The 17,737-nt window shown below is 37.9% G+C and overlaps 1 protein-coding gene across 11 annotated transcripts in view; it reads right to left on the bottom strand.

Annotated features, from left to right (window-relative positions):
• DTNB (dystrobrevin beta) overlaps positions 1–17,737 on the bottom strand; it is a 243,996-nt gene that overhangs the window by 201,242 nt on the left and 25,017 nt on the right. For all 11 annotated transcript variants that reach the window (XM_060026983.1, XM_060026981.1, XM_060026982.2 and 8 more), the window contains exons 3-4: positions 6,254–6,334; positions 1,299–1,512 (exon numbers count right to left, since the gene is read on the bottom strand). In XM_060026983.1, coding sequence (XP_059882966.1) covers positions 1,299–1,512; positions 6,254–6,334 — 295 coding nt within the window. The remainder of the gene's footprint in view (positions 1–1,298; positions 1,513–6,253; positions 6,335–17,737) is intronic.

Below are 17,737 nucleotides of genomic sequence, written 5' to 3'. Positions count from 1 at the left end.
ATAAACTTAACCTACCAGATTAACTGCTAAAAAAAATGGCATTAGAATTCTGGGACATATGCTACGTGTACACTCATGTTTTAAAAATTCAAATTTCTTTAAATAATTTTTTATTAAATGGATGGAATATCTAATTTGATAACATCTTATAAAAATGTGGGGGCTTCCCTGGTGGCGCAGTGGTTGAGAATCTGCCTGCCAATGCAGGGGACACGGGTTCGAGCCCTGGTCTGGGAAGATCCCACATGCCGTGGAGCAACTGGGCCCGTGAGCCACAACTACTGAGCCTGCGCGTCTGGAGCCTGTGCTCCACAACGAGAGGCCGTGACAGTGAGAGGCCTGTGCACTGTGATGAAGAGTGGCCCATGCACCGCGATGAAGAGTGGCCCCCACTCGCCACAACTAGAGAAAGCCCTCGCACAGAAAGGAAGACCCAACACAGCCAAAAATAAATTAATTAATTAATTATTTTTAAAAACTGAATTTAGTGAGTGCCTATGTTGTGACTTGGCCTTGACATTTGTATGGTTTTACCATTAATTCACAGAACCCTCAATATTATGAAGTATAACTAATAGCATTCTACAAATATATGAACTCATTTTCCTACAGAGAGAAAAATGAAGCAGAGAGAATTAACCCATCCAAATCACATTGCTGATAGTACAGCAGGGATCAGACATCTGAACTCCTGGTTCCCGGAAAATAAATATTAACCTCTGTGCTTCCATCATTTATGATTTTTTATTTTTTATCATACCAACTTAATTCTCCATAAATACAAATATAACAACTCATTTCTGTTTTAATTTGGAGGACATTTAGTTTTCTTCTATTGTTTTAAGGTTTAGAACACAATGTTCTACATTGAAAAGAATTAAAATAGACTCCTAAACATAAATAAAGAGAAAACAAGGTACTATATAGTCCAAAGGCAATTGCTATCACATAGTAAAGAAAAGTTAGTTTAAAAGTCAAATAGAAAGCCTCATAATCAAATGTACCACTTGGCTATATTTCACTGGATAGAGAACAGCTATATTAAGGTACCGACAATTTTACCAAACAATTATGTCTCAAGTGTTGTGAATCTCCCTAATGTTACAGAGGTTAATATGCGACATGCCCCAAGACAGTAAGTCACTCTGGCATTTAACCAGTCTTTAGAAGGGACTTGTACTAATTCATTTCCCTTTTAACTGTGATTCTAAGTTGACAACCCTTGGCAAGGCAGTACAGAAGAAGGATGATTAGAAGAGAAACATTCTTAAAATGGATTAAGCAGGGCAGGTACTAGCCTGTCATATGCAGCAATCATAAAGTTGAGGAGGAGGCTGATGGACTGTTCCACACTGATTTGGTGAGTAGAAGGAAGGCGCTTGTTCAGCTGGTAGTAGATGGATGAGATGACGGTCTCGAGGCGAGACACACTGATCTCAGTGGTATGGTCCAGTGTATTAAGGCCATTGTCTCGGAAGGCTTCAATCATGTTCCAAATATCAACAAGGTGTACTGGAACACAAAGAAAATAAACTTTGTGTTTATTTTGTCAACACAAACTTTGTGTTTATTTTGTAACTTTTTCAACAATTCAAAAGTTTTAATTCAGCAGAAAGATATAAGAACTTTACATTTACTTACATTTAATAGAATAGTGAAGGGTGGCAGAATATGTCATCCCAAGATATGCCACTTTGGCATACAGAGTAGTTTGAGCTAAAGACGCCTGGAAAACAACAGATGCCAAGAAGGACACTCTGACCTCCCCTCTTCTTCCCAAAAGCAGGAAGTAAAAGTCCCATGTGAAAAACGCCCTCCCTATTCCAAGAGGAAAGAAACATCCTCATCACCAGAGACAGTGAATTGAGTCTGAGTGAAATCTGCAGACTTCATTAAAATAGCTCTTATCTTTAGTCTCCTGACATATTTTAGTTATTTTTCCACAACTGCCACTCTTTGTTCAACTTAGGATATAAGCACTTAGGCCCACTCACTCCTTTGGGTTTTCATTTTCCTATGGGGGCTCCCATGTACACGTAAAAATCCATATGCTTTTCTCCTGTTAATCTGTCTTATGTCAATTTAATGCTCAGGCTCCGCTGGAGACCCTGAGAGGGTAGAGGTAAAGTTTTGCCTCCCCTTTGTAGCTTCAAAAATACACAATGAAAATGTAACAGAACCTCAAAGAGACAAATTCACAGGCTTTGTGGGAGATATTAACACACCTCTCTTAGCAAGTGACAGAGCAAACATACAAAAAAAATAAGTACAGTCATAGACAAACTAACAAGGCAGGCATAATGGACACTATATGAAGTCCTGCCCCCAGTGATTAGAAAATATGCTTTATTTTCAATAACACAAAGAACATGTAAAAAAACTGACCTTATCCTGAGTCATAAAACTAATCCCAATAAATTTGAAAGGATTAAAATCATATAAGCCATGCTCTATGATCAAAATGAAATTGTCAGAAATCATTATCAAAAAGAAAACTTTTAAAATAAACTTTATCTTTAGAAATGAATAAACACACTACTTGGAAATTTCCTTAATCTGATTAAGGATATCTACAAAAAACTGCAGCAAACATATTACTTAATAGTAAAATGTTGAAAGCCATTCTTCTGATACTGGGAATAAGATAAGAAATGCCCACTGTCATCATTCCTATCGTATTTCAAATCCTAACCTATATAAATATGCAGTAATTATCAGTACAAGTACTGGAAATAAAAGTAACTGTCATTATTCAGAAATGACAAAATTATACACATTGAAAATCATAAAGATTCTGCATGTATATCACTAAAATTAATATTTGAGTCTAGAATGACTGCTAGGTACAAATCAAGATATGAAAGTCACTGTATTTCTAAATATACACCAGGACTCAGGAATAAATCCAATAAAGGATGTGCAATATCTCTACCAAAAAATATATAAATTAGCAAAACTTAAAGACCTAAATAAATGGAGGGATATATCAGGTTCACAGAAATGAAATCTCAACACTGGAAATACATCAATTCTCCCCAACTTGATCTACAGATTCAGTGTAGTCCCAACAAAATCCCACAGGACTATACATTAAAAGGATGAATTTTATTATATGTAAATTATACTTTAAAAAAAAAAATGAAGGAAAGAAATCCCAGCACAAATCTTTGTTTTTGTTCATTTTTAGTAGAAATTAACAAGCAAATTCTAAAATTTGTGTGAAAATAAATGTAAAAAGGCCAAGAATGTCTCAGACAATCTTAAAAAGTAAAATAGAACAAAAGTACCCAGAACATACTATAAAGCTCTAACAGTGATTATTGGTGTAAGGATAGACAAACAGACCAATGGAACACAAAGAGTCCAAAAGCAGATCCTCTCACATATGGACACAGCTATGAACATTCCTGTACATCTCTCCTAATGAATATGAGAAAAAGATTTTTTTAGTAATGAAGAAAAAGGATGGTCTTTTCAATAAATAGTGTAGGGTCAACTGAACATATATATGGAAAAAATTGAAATCTGACTCCTACTTATAATCTGGAGTAAAAAAAATTTCAGGTGGACTGAAGAATCATATGTGACGAAATAAAACTGCTAGAACAATGCATCTTTTACTTTATATTACTAATGCCACTAGCCTGGCTCAGCCCACACATAGACTATTGTGTTCCAGAATAATTATGGGAAGAAGTATAAAAATGGTAGTTCCCCCTCAGAATGGGAGAAAATATTTGCAAATGAAGCAACTGACAAAGGATTAATCTCCAAAATTTACAAGCAGCTCATGCAGCTCAACAACAAAAAAACAAACAACCCAATCCAAAAATGGGCAGAAGACCTAAATAGACATTTCTCCAAAGAAGATATACAGACTGCCAACAAACACATGAAAGAATGCTCAACATCATTAATCATTAGAGAAATGCAAATCAAAACTACAATGAGATATCATCTCACACCAGTCAGAATGGCCATCATCAATAAATCTAGAAACAATAAATGCTGGAGAGGGTGTGGAGAAAAGGGAACCCTCTTGCACTGCTGGTGGGAATGTGAATTGGTTCAGCCACTATGGAGAACAGTATGGAGGTTCCTTAAAAAACTACAAATAGAACTACCATATGACCCAGCAATCCCACTACTGGGCATATACCCTGAGAAAACCGAAATTCAAAAAGAGTCATGTACCAAAATGTTCATCGCAGCTCTATTTACAATAGCCCGGAGATGGAAACAACCTAAGTGCCCATCATCGGATGAATGGATAAAGAAGATGTGGCACATATATACAATGGAATATTACTCAGCCATAAAAAGAAACGAAATTGAGCTATTTGTAATGAGGTGGATAGACCTAGAGTCTGTCATACACAGTGAAGTAAGTCAGAACGAAAAAGACAAATACAGTATGCTAACACATATATATGGAATTTAAGAAAAAAAAATGTCATGAAGAACCTAGGGGTAAGGCAGGAATAAAGACGCAGACCTCCTAGAGAACGGACTTGAGGTTATGGGGAGGGGGAAGGGTGAGCTGTGACGGGGCGAGAGAGAGTCATGGACATATACACACTAACAAACGTAGTAAGGTAGATAGCTAGAGGGAAGCAGCCGCATGGCACGGGGATATTGGCTCGGTGCTCTGTGACAGCCTGGAGGGGTGGGATAGGGAGGGTGGGAGGGAGGGAGACGCAAGAGGGAAGAGATATGGGAACATATGTATATGTATAACTGATTCACTTTGTTATAAAGCAGAAACTAACACACCATTGTAAAGTAATTATACCCCAATAAAGATGTTAAAAAAAAAAAAAAAAAAAATGGTAGTTCCTGTAGGACAGCGGTTTCCCAACTTTTTGACAACAAGATGCAAATATATTTAAATCAACACACACACATACCTCTAGATATATAAAAAACACGTTTCACAAAATACTTTACCACATAAGCTACGTTCTGACTTTTTTTTCTTTCTCTTTTTTTTTCTCCATTACATGCTTTAAATTCTGGCTACAGCTCACCAAAACAGTTTCAGGAACCATTAACAGGTCACAACCCATAATTTGAAAACAATGCTTTGGGAAACCAGAGAAGAAACATGACTTCAGTCTAGGATGGTACGGTAAACTCTTTGGAGAGAATTTTAAGCTAGGATTTTTGAGTAGGACTTAAAGTAGTGTAGAAGTATTTAAATATAAAGTGACTTGTCCAAGGTCACGTGTTTATAATAAATGACAAACAAAACCTGGAGTAAAACAGGTTTTCCCATTCTAAGGCTAATGTTCTTTCCATTACACAAAACAGTTTTTCATTAATACACACACACACACACACACACACACACACACATCTGAGAAAAGTACAATAATTCTAAGTCAGTTCATCTGCACACAAATTAAGAAAGATTTTATATGCATTTTACAAATATTTTAATTTACGTATTTTATAAGTAGCAATTGTGGAAACAACTGCTTATAGAAAAGGCTGATTTGTGTCATATTAAGTTTAAACAAGAACGTTAATTTTTATTATGCCTTTATCAAAATATTAGTTTTTCTTTCTCTCCAGAAGCTGATAAACTGTATTAATTTTACATAAAACTTTGTATTAAAAACAGTGACAAGGAGAAATGAATTCTCCCATTTAAAGAGTTAATTAATCTTGGGACTTCCCTGGTGGCGCAGTGGTTAAGAATCCGCCTGCCAATGCAGGGAACATGGGTTCAAGCCCTGGTCCGGGAAGATCCCACATGCCGCGGAGCAACTAAGCCCGTGTGCCACAACTACTAAGCCTGCACTCTAGAGTTTGCAAGCTACAACTACTGAGCCCGAATGCCACAACTAGTGAAGCCCGTGTGCCTAGAGTCCATGCTCCACAACAAGAGAGGCCACTGCAATGAGAAGGCCGTGCACCGCAAGGAAGAGGAGTCCGCACTCACCGCAACTAGAGAAAGCCCACGCACAGCAACAAAGACCCAACACAGCCATAAATAAATAAATAAATCATTTTTTTTAAAAATAAAGAATTAATTAATCTCAAAACTAGTTACCTTATTGAGTTTCTTAAATTTTTTGAGGGACACCCAGAATAAATTAACAAGCTCTTTCCATTACAAAGCTTATATTCTGATAAACACTTTAGACAAAATAATTCAATTAACATTACAATATGACTAAAACACATTAAAATCTTCTATATTATCAAGAGCTCTATCCAGCTATCATAGAAATGAGTAGAAATGACTTACGGTTGCATCGTTTTTGCACAAATCGCAATTTGCAAGCTGTTCTGTAAGTTGATAGTCGTATGACATCAAAATTCTGAGCACCTGAAAAGGGGCAAATAAAAAATCTTCAACTAGATTTACCATTTAATTTCCACATGCTGGGGAAGTGACTCTATTCCATTGTGTTGGCACAGTCTATACACAACATGTCAACAAGGCTCTCTTTGGATAAAACACGAAGTGGGGAGGAAGGGTTAAAAATGCTTTCTGCGTGCCCACTCCATGCCAAGCACGATGCCAGTAGTTTTGCCTATATCATCCTGTCTGCTAGCCTAAGAAAACTCTAAGGGGAGGACCACTCATGACTTGAGTGAATGAACTACGTATTCCGCAAAATGAAAAAAAGTGGTATAGTAGGGAAGACCCTAGCCTAGAGTCAGGAAAGCTAAATTCCAGCCCAGTCTGACCACCAATCACAGGCCATGACTGTGGCCATGTTACACCCCTTCTTCTCAGCCTCAGTGTCCTCATCTATAAAATGAGGGAACTGGACCAGATGATCTCTAAGTTCCCCTTCCAGGTCTGTGGCAGCCTGTGTTTTTCAAAAAAGAGACACAACAGTATTTCCAGACCAGTATTTTTATGTGCCTCTAGTATGCTGCCCCTCCCCATCAAGAACTAAAGATTATTTCCCTCCACTTGCACCTGAGGACACTGTGACTGCCTCAATGAATAGAGTGTGGCAGAGGAACACTGCCTGACTTCTGAAGGTGGGCGATAAAATGTGGGACAGCTTGTCTGTGCTCTCACTCTCTCAGGATGCTTGCCCTAGGAACCTGGACACCATTGCTGTGAAGCCCAAACTAGCTGATATGGAGAAACCACACAGAGACACCGATACCCAGAGAAACTGAGTCCATCAGCTGAAAGTCAGTAGCAATTACCAAACATGTAAGTGAGCAAGGCAACAAATGACTCAGCCCTGAGTCTCTGAGTCTTCCAACAGAGGCCTGAGACATCATGCAGCAAAGTCAAGACATAAGCACTGGACGCTGTTCTAATTTTAGACCCAAAAAAGGTATAAACAAAATAAATGACTGTTTGGGGATAAGTAATATATAGCCCTAGTAACTAGAACAAAGCCTAAATTATATGAATCTATAAATCAAACTTTGTTTTCATTTCAAAATTTGCTGTAGGGCTTCCCTGGTGGCGCAGTGGTTGAGAGCCGATGCAGGGGACACGGGTTCGTGCCCCGGTCCGGGAAGGTCCCACATGCCGCGGAGCAGCTGGGCCCGTGAGCCATGGCCGCTGAGCCTGCGCGTCCGGAGCCTGTGCTCTGCAACGGGAGAGGCCACAACAGTGAGAGGCCCGCGTATGGCAAAAAAAAAAAAAAAATTGCTGTCTTGAATTTTAAGGCCACTTCAGGGAACTCTGGCCTCCAGCGTGAGTTTTTTTATTTCACCTATGCTGCCTTGTAAGATCTGGCAGCAACTTTTGATTCAAAAAAGGGAAAGTGAACCAGCACAAATTACCTTATACCAATATTTACAGTCATCTTTCATTTCTGCTTATAGAAAAAAAAAAAGGAAGGATTTTTCCAGGTTTTTGGTAAAAGTAATATTTATTGACCAAAAAGTGAAGCAAAGATTTCTCTTAATCTCACTTCAATCAACCCTTACCTTGATGTCACAATTAAAATTATTTCCTCCATCACCTGGTTCTCACAAAATTTCTACCCTTCTATACATACACGTTATAGTCCTATTTTCTTTTTTTTAATATAACAGGTTTTTTGAAATATAATTCATCCATTAAAGTATTCAACTTAGTTGTGCAACCATCACCACAGTCAGTTTTTCATTATCTCAAAAAAGAAACCTCTTCCCCTTATGAGTCACTTTGCCCATTTTTTAATTGAGTTGTTTGTCTTTCATTATTGAGTTTTAAGTACTTTATATGTTGTAGATACAAGTCCCTTATGAAATATATGATTTGCAAATTTTTTTTCCCATTCTCTGAGTAGTCATTTCACTTTCTTGGTCGTATCTAATGGGGCACAAAAGGTTTTAATTTTGATAAATCCAATATATCTATTTGTTATTTTGTCACTTGTGCTTTTGGTGTCATACCTGAGAAGGCTTTGCCTAATCTAAGTTTATGAAGATTTATACCTATGTGTCCTTCTAAAAGTTTTACACTTTTAGATCTTACATTTAGGGCTATGATATATTTTTAGTTAATTTATTATGCAGTATGAGGCGGAGGTTCAAATTCATTCTTTTGCATATGGATACCCACTTGTCCCAGCGCCATTTGTTCAAAATACTATTCTTTCTTCATTAAATGGTCTTGGTATCCTTGTGAAAAATCAAGTGACCACAGATGTATGGGTTTAATTTTTAACTTTCAATTCTATCCCACTGATTATATGTCTATTCTTATGCCAGTACCACACAATCTGGATCATTGTGGCTTTGTAGTTCTCAAATTCGGAAGTGTGAGTCTTCCAACTTTGTTCTCTTTTGAGACTGTTTTGGCTACTCTGGGTTGAATTTCCATATGAATTTTAGGGTCAGCCCATCCATTTCTTCAAAACAGCCAGTTTTTTTATGAGGACTGCAATGAGTTTGTGGATCAGTTTAGGGAAAAGTGACATCTTAATGATAAATCTTCTGATCCTCTAATACAGGATATCTTTCCATTTATTTAGTCTTCCTTAATTTCTTTCAACAGTGTTTTGTAGTTTTCAGAGTGTAAGTTTTACACTTCTCTTGTTAAATTTATTCAGTCTGATTTTCTTTTACTCATTTAGTTTCTATATTACTATCTCAGCCTAAATATTTTAAATTGGAACCATTAAATATTAATTATTCAAAACCAAATAATTTTAAGAAAGAATGCCAACACATGTCCAAGAACATTTAATAAATAACCCGTCATTAAATCACTGCAGGTAATTTTAATGTCTAAACATTTATTTCTATGAAATATTTTAATGAGAAACACTGATAAAACGAATGTTAACAGCTAGGAAAGGAAAGTTCCACCCCCATCTGATCAAACAGAAACATTACTAATCTGATTGATCAGACTTTTTGCAGGGTATTTATTAGGCAATGCTTGCTAGTGGAAAAGTAACTACAGGAAAAAGGTAGTGCACCTGGTATAACTCACTCTTTTCAGACTCCTTCTCCAGTGCAGAGTCAGATTTGTCACCACAAAAGATGAAATAGAGCAGATATCACACAAGTCCAAAGCTAACTAGTTTAGGAAAATAGGAAACTCCAAATGCTTCAGACCAGTTTGCCAGAAATCTCTACACTGAAGTTTCAGGAACTAGTCAAGAATGAAGTATCACTCTGCTTCCCTTTGCCAGTCTGATCCTTGTGAAAATACATCACTCTAAATGTATTGAGGAAAATGTAGAGAGAGCAGTGGGATGTTACAGGATTCAGAAATTCTAAGAAGTCCTGGCCAGAGCATCATTTTTTAAAAATCTAAGAGCAGTCCAAATCCAAAAATAATTTCTAAAAGTTAAGATATAATTAATAACCTTAGAATTTTATTAAAATACTATTGTACCAATATTCAACCAAACTTCCCATATGTTTCCCTTCTTCTGAAGCAGTCATCTTCCCTGATTTATATAAGGAGAATCCTCATACAGTGCCTAAGAATAGCCTTCATTTTTTTAATACTTCCCCTATGTAAATGTCACAGTAATTTCCTGATCAGAAAATATGGTAGTTTGGCAAATACAAAATAGAAAAGCCCCCAGTGAAGAAACTGAAATGACTGGAATATCACTTTGGGAATTCTGAACTAGAAATGATTACTCTTCATTATCATTCATTTCAAGAATATTTCATTAAAAGAAATACAATAAAATGTCATTTTTATACTAATGTCAGACAAGGTTTCAAGCCCACCCAGAAATTACAGAGGTTTTCCCTGGTGGTGCAGGGGTTAAGAATCCGCCCGCCAATGCAGGGGACACAGGTTCGAGCCCTGGTCTGGGAAGATCCCACATGCGGCGGAGCAACAAAGCCCGCATGCCACAACTACTGAAGCGCGCGCACCTAGAGACCGTGCTCCACAACAAGAGAAGCCACTGCAATCAGAAGCCCATGCACCACAACAAAGAATAGCCCCTGCCTGCAGCAACTACAGAAAGCCTGCGTGCAACGAGGACCCAACGCAACCAGAAATTAATTAATTAATTAAATTTAAAAAAAGAAAAGAAACGATACAGAGAGCCCTAACTAAATATCCAGGCAGAACTCTGGCCCCAGTTAGAAAGCCCAGTGAAATTCGTGAACAGACAGGGAACCAATGGGACACTGGGTACCCAAGAGGTACAGGAGAAAGATAGGGAAAGGGTAAGAAAGGATTAAGCCTTCTTTGCACTTTATGGCTCTCCTTATTCATGAGAATGGGATATGAATGTTCTATAGTATAACCAAATCCCAAGGAAAGCAAAGAGTCAAATGCAAGGGTTTTATTGTACCTGTTTGTATCAGAAGCTTATATCAAAACCCCCAGGGGAGGAAGCTGGAATCTTCATTCTTAACAAATGCCCCTAAAGACTCTTATAATCAAGCTAGTTTGGGGAAACACAGGACTACCCAACTCAACTTAAAGGTCTAGCTCATGCACGTCTCACATTTTACCTCACACTCCACTCCAATCAGTCTGGACTACCTACAGTTACCCAAACATACCGGGTCCCGTCACCTCTGGGCCTTGGTAAGTGATAGTGCCCCAGCCCTTCCTTCACCACATTATTGGGCTGACTCAGCCAAGACATCACTTCCTCCCAGATTCCTTCCTGGACCCCCCTTGCTTCCCCCATCATGGCTCCTACTGCTATCATCCCTTGTTGCCACTTCCAGGAAAACAAAATCCATGAAGGCAGAGACCATTTTACTGTTGTATTATTCATTACTGTATGTCCCAAAGTAGGACACAATAAAACTAGCACCTAAATATTTATTGAATGAATAAATAACTGAAAACTGGGAAGTTCTGGGTTGTCTGATATAAAAAAGGCTTTTTCCCAAAAATTTACAAAGGAATGTCAAAAGGATATACAGCTGCAGACACTAGCAAGGAAAGGCTCATGGCGGGAGATGACAAAAGTAGTGGGGAAGCCAGTTCCTTTTCCTGTGTAAACATGTTGATGCTTTTAACTTTCCTCAGGTAGGGCAGAGCACTCCAAACTGTGTTCCAGGAAGCCACAGGATTTGATGGACGTGCTCAGCAGACGAATGACAGGGATAAGGAAGTAAATGTACTTTGCTGAAAATCGAATCTAACTGGGGAGATGAGGAGGAAGGAAGGAGAAAGGGGAGAAGAGATTATAAATCTAATAAATGTAAGTACAGTAACATGTCTGAATTGTCTAAAAACTTTCACAAGCAGTTCTAATTAGGAAAAAAAATTTTTTCAAAAAAAACATTAGTCTGAATAAGCAACAAATATGAACACGAATGACTTCCTCATTTTTTTCTTGGCAGTACACTTAAAAACCCTAGGGACCAAAGATGAAGCCAGGGGTCCCAGCAGAGAGGAAGGTACAGATAACACCAAGATCACTGAAGGGTGACTCTCTCAGTGGGTGAACTAGGAAAAGAAGTTTTAAAATCCCGCAAAAGGAAATGGCTGTGACACATACCTGGCTCCACCAAGATCTGGATTTAAATTTTTGTAAATAATGGCAAACAAACAAACTGATAACCAAATAGGTTGGATAAAACAAAAATGGATTATACAAGATAAAAATAAAGTCTAATTTGTGGAGTTCAAAAGATAATACAAAAAAGAGCATATATTTCATAAAGGAGGTACTCTAATACATCCTAAAAATATTCTTGTATTACTTTGAACAACGTTATAAATATTGATATGATTTGGGCTTCATTTTTTTTTTTACATCTTTATTGGAGTATAATTGCTTTACAATGGTGTGTTAGTTTCTGCTTTATAAAAAAATGAATCATTTATACATATACATATGTTCCCATATCTCTTCCCTCTTGCGTCTCCCTCCCTCCCACCCTCCCTATCCCACCCCTCTAGGTGGTCACAAAGCACCGAGCTGATCTCCCTGTGCTATGTGGCTGCTTCCCACTAGCTATCTATTTTACGTTTGGTAGTGTATATATGTCCATATCACTCCCTCACTTTGTCACAGCTTACCCTTCCCCCTCCCCATATCCTCAAGTCCATTCTCTAGTAGGTCTGTGTCTTTATTCCTGTCTTACTCCTAGGTTCTTCATGACGTTTTTCTTTTCTTAAATTCCATATATATGTGTTAGCATACGGTATTTGTCTTTCTCTTTCTGACTTACTTCAATCTGTATGACAGACTCTAGGTCCATCCACCTCATTACAAATAGCTCAATTTCATTTGTTTTTATGGCTGAGTAATATTCCATTGTATATATGTGCCACATCTTCTTTATCCATTCATCTGATGATGGACACTTAGGTTGTTTCCATCTCCTAGTTATTGTAAATAGAGCTGCAATGAACATTTTGGTACATGACTCTTTTTTTTTTTTTTTTGCAGTACACGGGCCTCTCACTGTTGTGGCCTCTCCCACTGCGGAGCACAGGCTCCGGACGCACAGGCGCAGCGGTCATGGCTCACAGGCCCAGCCGCTCCGTGGCATGTGTGATCTTCCCGGACCGGGGCACGAACCCGTGTCCCCTGCATCGGCAGGCAGACTCTCAACCACTGCGCCACCAGGGAAGCCCCATGACTCTTTTTGAATTATGGTTTTATCAGGGTATATGCCCAGTAGTGGGATTGCTGGGTTGTATGGTAGTTCTATTTGTAGTTTTTTAAGGAACCTCCATACTGTTCTCCATAGTGGCTGTACCAATTCACATTCCCACAGCAGTGCAAGAGGGTTCCCTTTCCTCCACACCCTCTCCAGCATTTATTGTTTCTAGATTTTTTGATGATGGCCATTCTGACTGGTGTGAGATGATATCTCATTGTAGTTTTGATTTGCATTTCTCTAATGATTAACGATGTTGAGCATTCTTTCATGTGTTTGTTGGCAGTCTGTATATCTTCTTTGGACAAATGTCTATGTAGGTCTTCTGGCCATTTTTGGACTGGGTTGTTTGGTTTTTTGTTATTGAGCTGCATGTAAATTGTAAATTTTGGAGATTAATCCTTTGTCAGTTGCTTCATTTGCAAATATTTTCTCCCATTCTGAGGGTTGTCTTTTGGTCTTGTTTATGGTTTCCTTTGCTGTGCAAAAGCTTTGAAGTTTCATTTGGTCCCATTTGTTTATTTTTGTTTTTATTTCCATTTCTCTAGGATGTGGGTCAAAAAGTATCTTGCTGTGATTTATGTCATAGAGTGTTCTGCCTATGTTTTCCTCTAAGAGTTTGATAGCTTCTGGCCTTACATTTAGGTCTTTAATCCATCTGGGCTTCATTTTAATTGATGTTAAAATTTCTGGAGTAACCACAAAAAGAACAGAAAAAGAACATACAACTCACAAGTAAGTAGAGGGAAAAAGTAGAATGGAGGGAAGCTCAATTCATCTAATAGAAGTCAAGAAAGGAGGGAAAAAAAAACAGAGAAAGGACAAAACTGAAGTACAAAATAAAATGGAAGAAAAATGAAACATATCAGTATTCATAAAAAAGGTTAAACAGGGCTTCCCTGGTGGCGCAGTGGTTGAGAGTCCACCTGCCGATGCAGGGGACACGGGTTCGTGCCCCGGTCCAGGAAGATCCCACATGCCGTGGAGCGGCTGGGCCCGTGAGCCATGGCCGCTGAGCCTGCGTGTCCAAGAGCCTGTGCTCCGCAATGGGAGAGGCCACAACAGTGAGAGGCCCGCGTACCGAAAAAAAAAAAAAGGTTAAACAAAATAAAGTCTTCAGTGAAAAAGCCAAAATTGTCACAATGGTCGTTTTGGTTATTTTTTAAAAAAATCTAACTTATGCTGTTTACAAGAGATACATATATAACATAAGGATACAGGAAAAAAAATTAAAGAATAAATGGATATATACTGAAAAATCTGCAAACAACAAATGCTGGAGAGGGTGTGGAGAACAGGGAACCCTCTTGCACTGTTGGTGGGAATGTAAATTGATACAGCCACTGTGGAGAACAGTATGGCGGTTCCTTAAAAAACTACAACTAGAACTACCATACAACCCAGCAATCCCACTACTGGGCATATAACCTGAGAAAACCATAATTCAAAAAGAGTCATGTACCACAATGTTCATTGCAGCTCTATTTACAATAGCCAGGACATGGAAGCAACCTAAGTGTCCATCGACAGATGAATGGATAAAGAAGATGTGGCACATATATACAATGGAATATTACTCAGCCATAAAAAGAAACGAAATTGAGTTATTTGTAGCGAGGTGGATGGACCTAGAGTCTGTCATACAGAGTGAAGTAAGTCAGAAAAAGAAAAACAAATACCGTATGCTAACACATATATATGAATCTAAAAAAAAAAAAATTGTTCTGAAGAACCTCGGGGCAGTACAGGGATAAAGATGCAGACATAGAGAATGGACTTGAGGACAGGGGTAGGGGGAAGGGTAAGCTGGGACGAAGTGAGAGAGTGGCATGGACATATGTATACTACCAAATGTAAATTCGATAGCTAGTGGGAAGCAGCCGCATAGCACAGGGAGATCAGCTCAGTGCTTTGTGATCACCTAGAGGGATGGGATAGGCAGGGTGGGAGGGAGACGCAAGGAGGAGGAGATATGGCGATATATGTACACGTATAGGTGATTCACTTTGTTATACAGCAGAAACTAACACACCATTGTAAAGCAATTATACTCCAATAAAGATGTTAACAGAATAAAAAATAAATTAAAAATAAAAAAGATATTTAGTGTACTAGGCATGCTAATCAAAAGAAAGCTGGTGGGCTTCCCTGGTGGTGCAATGGTTGAGAGTCCGCCTGCCGATGCAGGGGACACAGGTTCGTGCCCTGGTCTGGGAAGAACCCACATGCCGCAGAGCGGCTGGCCCCGTGAGCCATGGCCGCTGAGCCTGCGCGTCCGGAGCCTGTGCTCTGCAACGGAAGAGGCCACAACAGTGAGAGGCCCGCGTACTGCAAAAAAAAAAAAAAAAAAAGCTGGTATAGATATATTAATATACAACAAAACAAACTTTGAAGCAAAAAAGCATGACTAGAAAAAAAAAGTGTACCTATATAATAATAAAAGATTCAATTTCCCAGGTAGACAGAACATTTTAATATATATGCATCTAAGAACAAAAGCTTCAAAACACTGACCGAACTACAGGGGGGAAATTTTAAATCCATGATCAAAGCAGAGATTTTTAACATCTTCCAGTAATTAAGATCAAGCAGTCAAATCAGAAAAGACAAAAAGATTTTAGTAAAACATAATGAGCTTGATCTAGATAATACAGAAATCATACACATGATTTTCAAGCACTCATGGAATATTTAGAAAAACATACAAATATCAACAAATACAAAGATTCTAGAAAATCCCTCACTCCCTGACCCATAATCCCATTAAGCTAAATATCTTTATTATTAAAACAGACATTCATTTACGAATTTAAAAGGATACTTCTCATTAATCTACAACAGAAATTAGAAAACACAGAGATCTGATAATGAAAATAGTATATATCAGAACACATGTAATACAAAAATAGAAAATCACGGAAAAGTATATTCTTCAGTGCTTACATAAGAAAGAAAAAAGTCTGAAAATAAATGGCCTACATTAGAAAAAGAAAAATACAACTGCCTAAAGTAGAAAGAAGAAAATAATAAACCACGTAATAGCATGAAATAATGACACAGAAAACAAAGATACATAGAGAGGACCAATAAAGCCAAAGTTCCTTGAGAAGACCAATAAAAGTGACAAAATTCTGGAAAAGGAAAAATTCTGGAATCGCTGAGCATGGAGGCCTGGCATCAAGTATTTTGCAGACTCATCTAGAAAGTTTTTACTTTGGCACCAGAGTCGAGAGATTATCACCCTTCCTTTTTCTTAGTAATGTTACATCATGTAAAAATCGTAAACGATCAAATTATTTGTACGTAATTTAGTCTACTCCTCCTTTAATAAATACTTATTGAATTGCTGGGGCTACCATGATAAATACATGTGATTCTTACTTTCATGGTGCTTAGAGTCCAGAAGATAAAATATTAAGCAAAGAAAGAACAAACTGATTTCATCACTGTTCAAAATAGGAAATTAAAAGATACTGTCTAAAAATAGAAAGGCTTAAGAATACTACTGAAAGGCACAACAGTAAAGGTAACACAAGATAAAAAACACAAGCTATCTAAACTATTAAACTCCTATGACCGCTTTCATGCTACAACAGCAGAGTTGAGTAGCTATGACAGAGAACTCATCATATGGCCTGCAAATCCTAAAATATTTACTTTCTGGCTCTTTAAGAAAAAGACTGCTGGCCCCAGAACTATGTATGTTAAGGAGAAATATATTATATGTCACTGTATCATCTCAAGAGAAGCAGAAAACAACTGATAAAATTCTATACTCATTCGTGATTTGAAGAAAATAACAGTAATAACTCTTGGTAAATTAGGACAGAAAAGTAGATCTTTCACCTGGTGAAGGGTACAAAACCTACAACAAATATCATTTTAATAGTGAAATATTACATCCATTCCCATTCAAGTCAAAAACAAGACAAGAATGCCTGCTATCTTCCCAACTCTTAAATACAATATCTGAGGTCCTAACCAGTACAGTAGGTCATGAAAAAGAGGTATAAGGATTGCAAAAATAAGAGTCAAAATGGCCTTTCTTTAAAAATAATGCAGTTCCATAGAATGTACACCACCAAGAATGAACCCTAATGTAAACCATAGACTTTGAGTGATTATGATGTGTCAGTGTAGGTCCATCAGTTGTAATGGACGTGCCACTCTGGTGTGGGTGCTAATAGTGGGGGAGACAATGCATGTGCCAGGGCAGGGGGTATATATGAGATAGCTCTGTTCCTTCCTCTTTCATTTGGCTATGAACCTAAAACTGCTCTAAACAAATAAAGTCTTTTTAAAAAATGATGTACATGTAGTTACCTACCTAAGCAGAAGTCTAAACTAACCATTAAGACTAATGAAAGAGTGGAGAAAGATCATTGGATTCAAAACTGACATACTAAAATCAACCCAATGCCTAGATGACAGGGCCAAGTCATAAGGCTGGCAAATGGTGATTTCTGCATCCTCAGAAAGTAATTATAACGCAGATTTGGAGTGATGCTGGAAATGAGAGTGGGGCTTCCCACAGCAGATACCATTGCCACCAATGCAATACCTCCTGTGAAGAAATAGCGGAGGCTCAAGAAGCCATACCCACCAAACATCTCCCAGACTGTTCATATCCTTGAGTTTGTTACAGAGAATGGTAATTTATATGAAGTTATTGTGTCAGTGATAACATTCACTAAGTAGTAAACCCAATTCTTTGCAG

Source organism: Delphinus delphis, chromosome 12 (genome assembly GCF_949987515.2).
Source record: "Delphinus delphis chromosome 12, mDelDel1.2, whole genome shotgun sequence".
Taxonomy (NCBI): domain Eukaryota; kingdom Metazoa; phylum Chordata; class Mammalia; order Artiodactyla; family Delphinidae; genus Delphinus; species Delphinus delphis.
The sequence above is the reverse complement of the archived record's forward strand: the minus strand, read 5'-3'. Positions and strand labels throughout refer to the sequence as shown.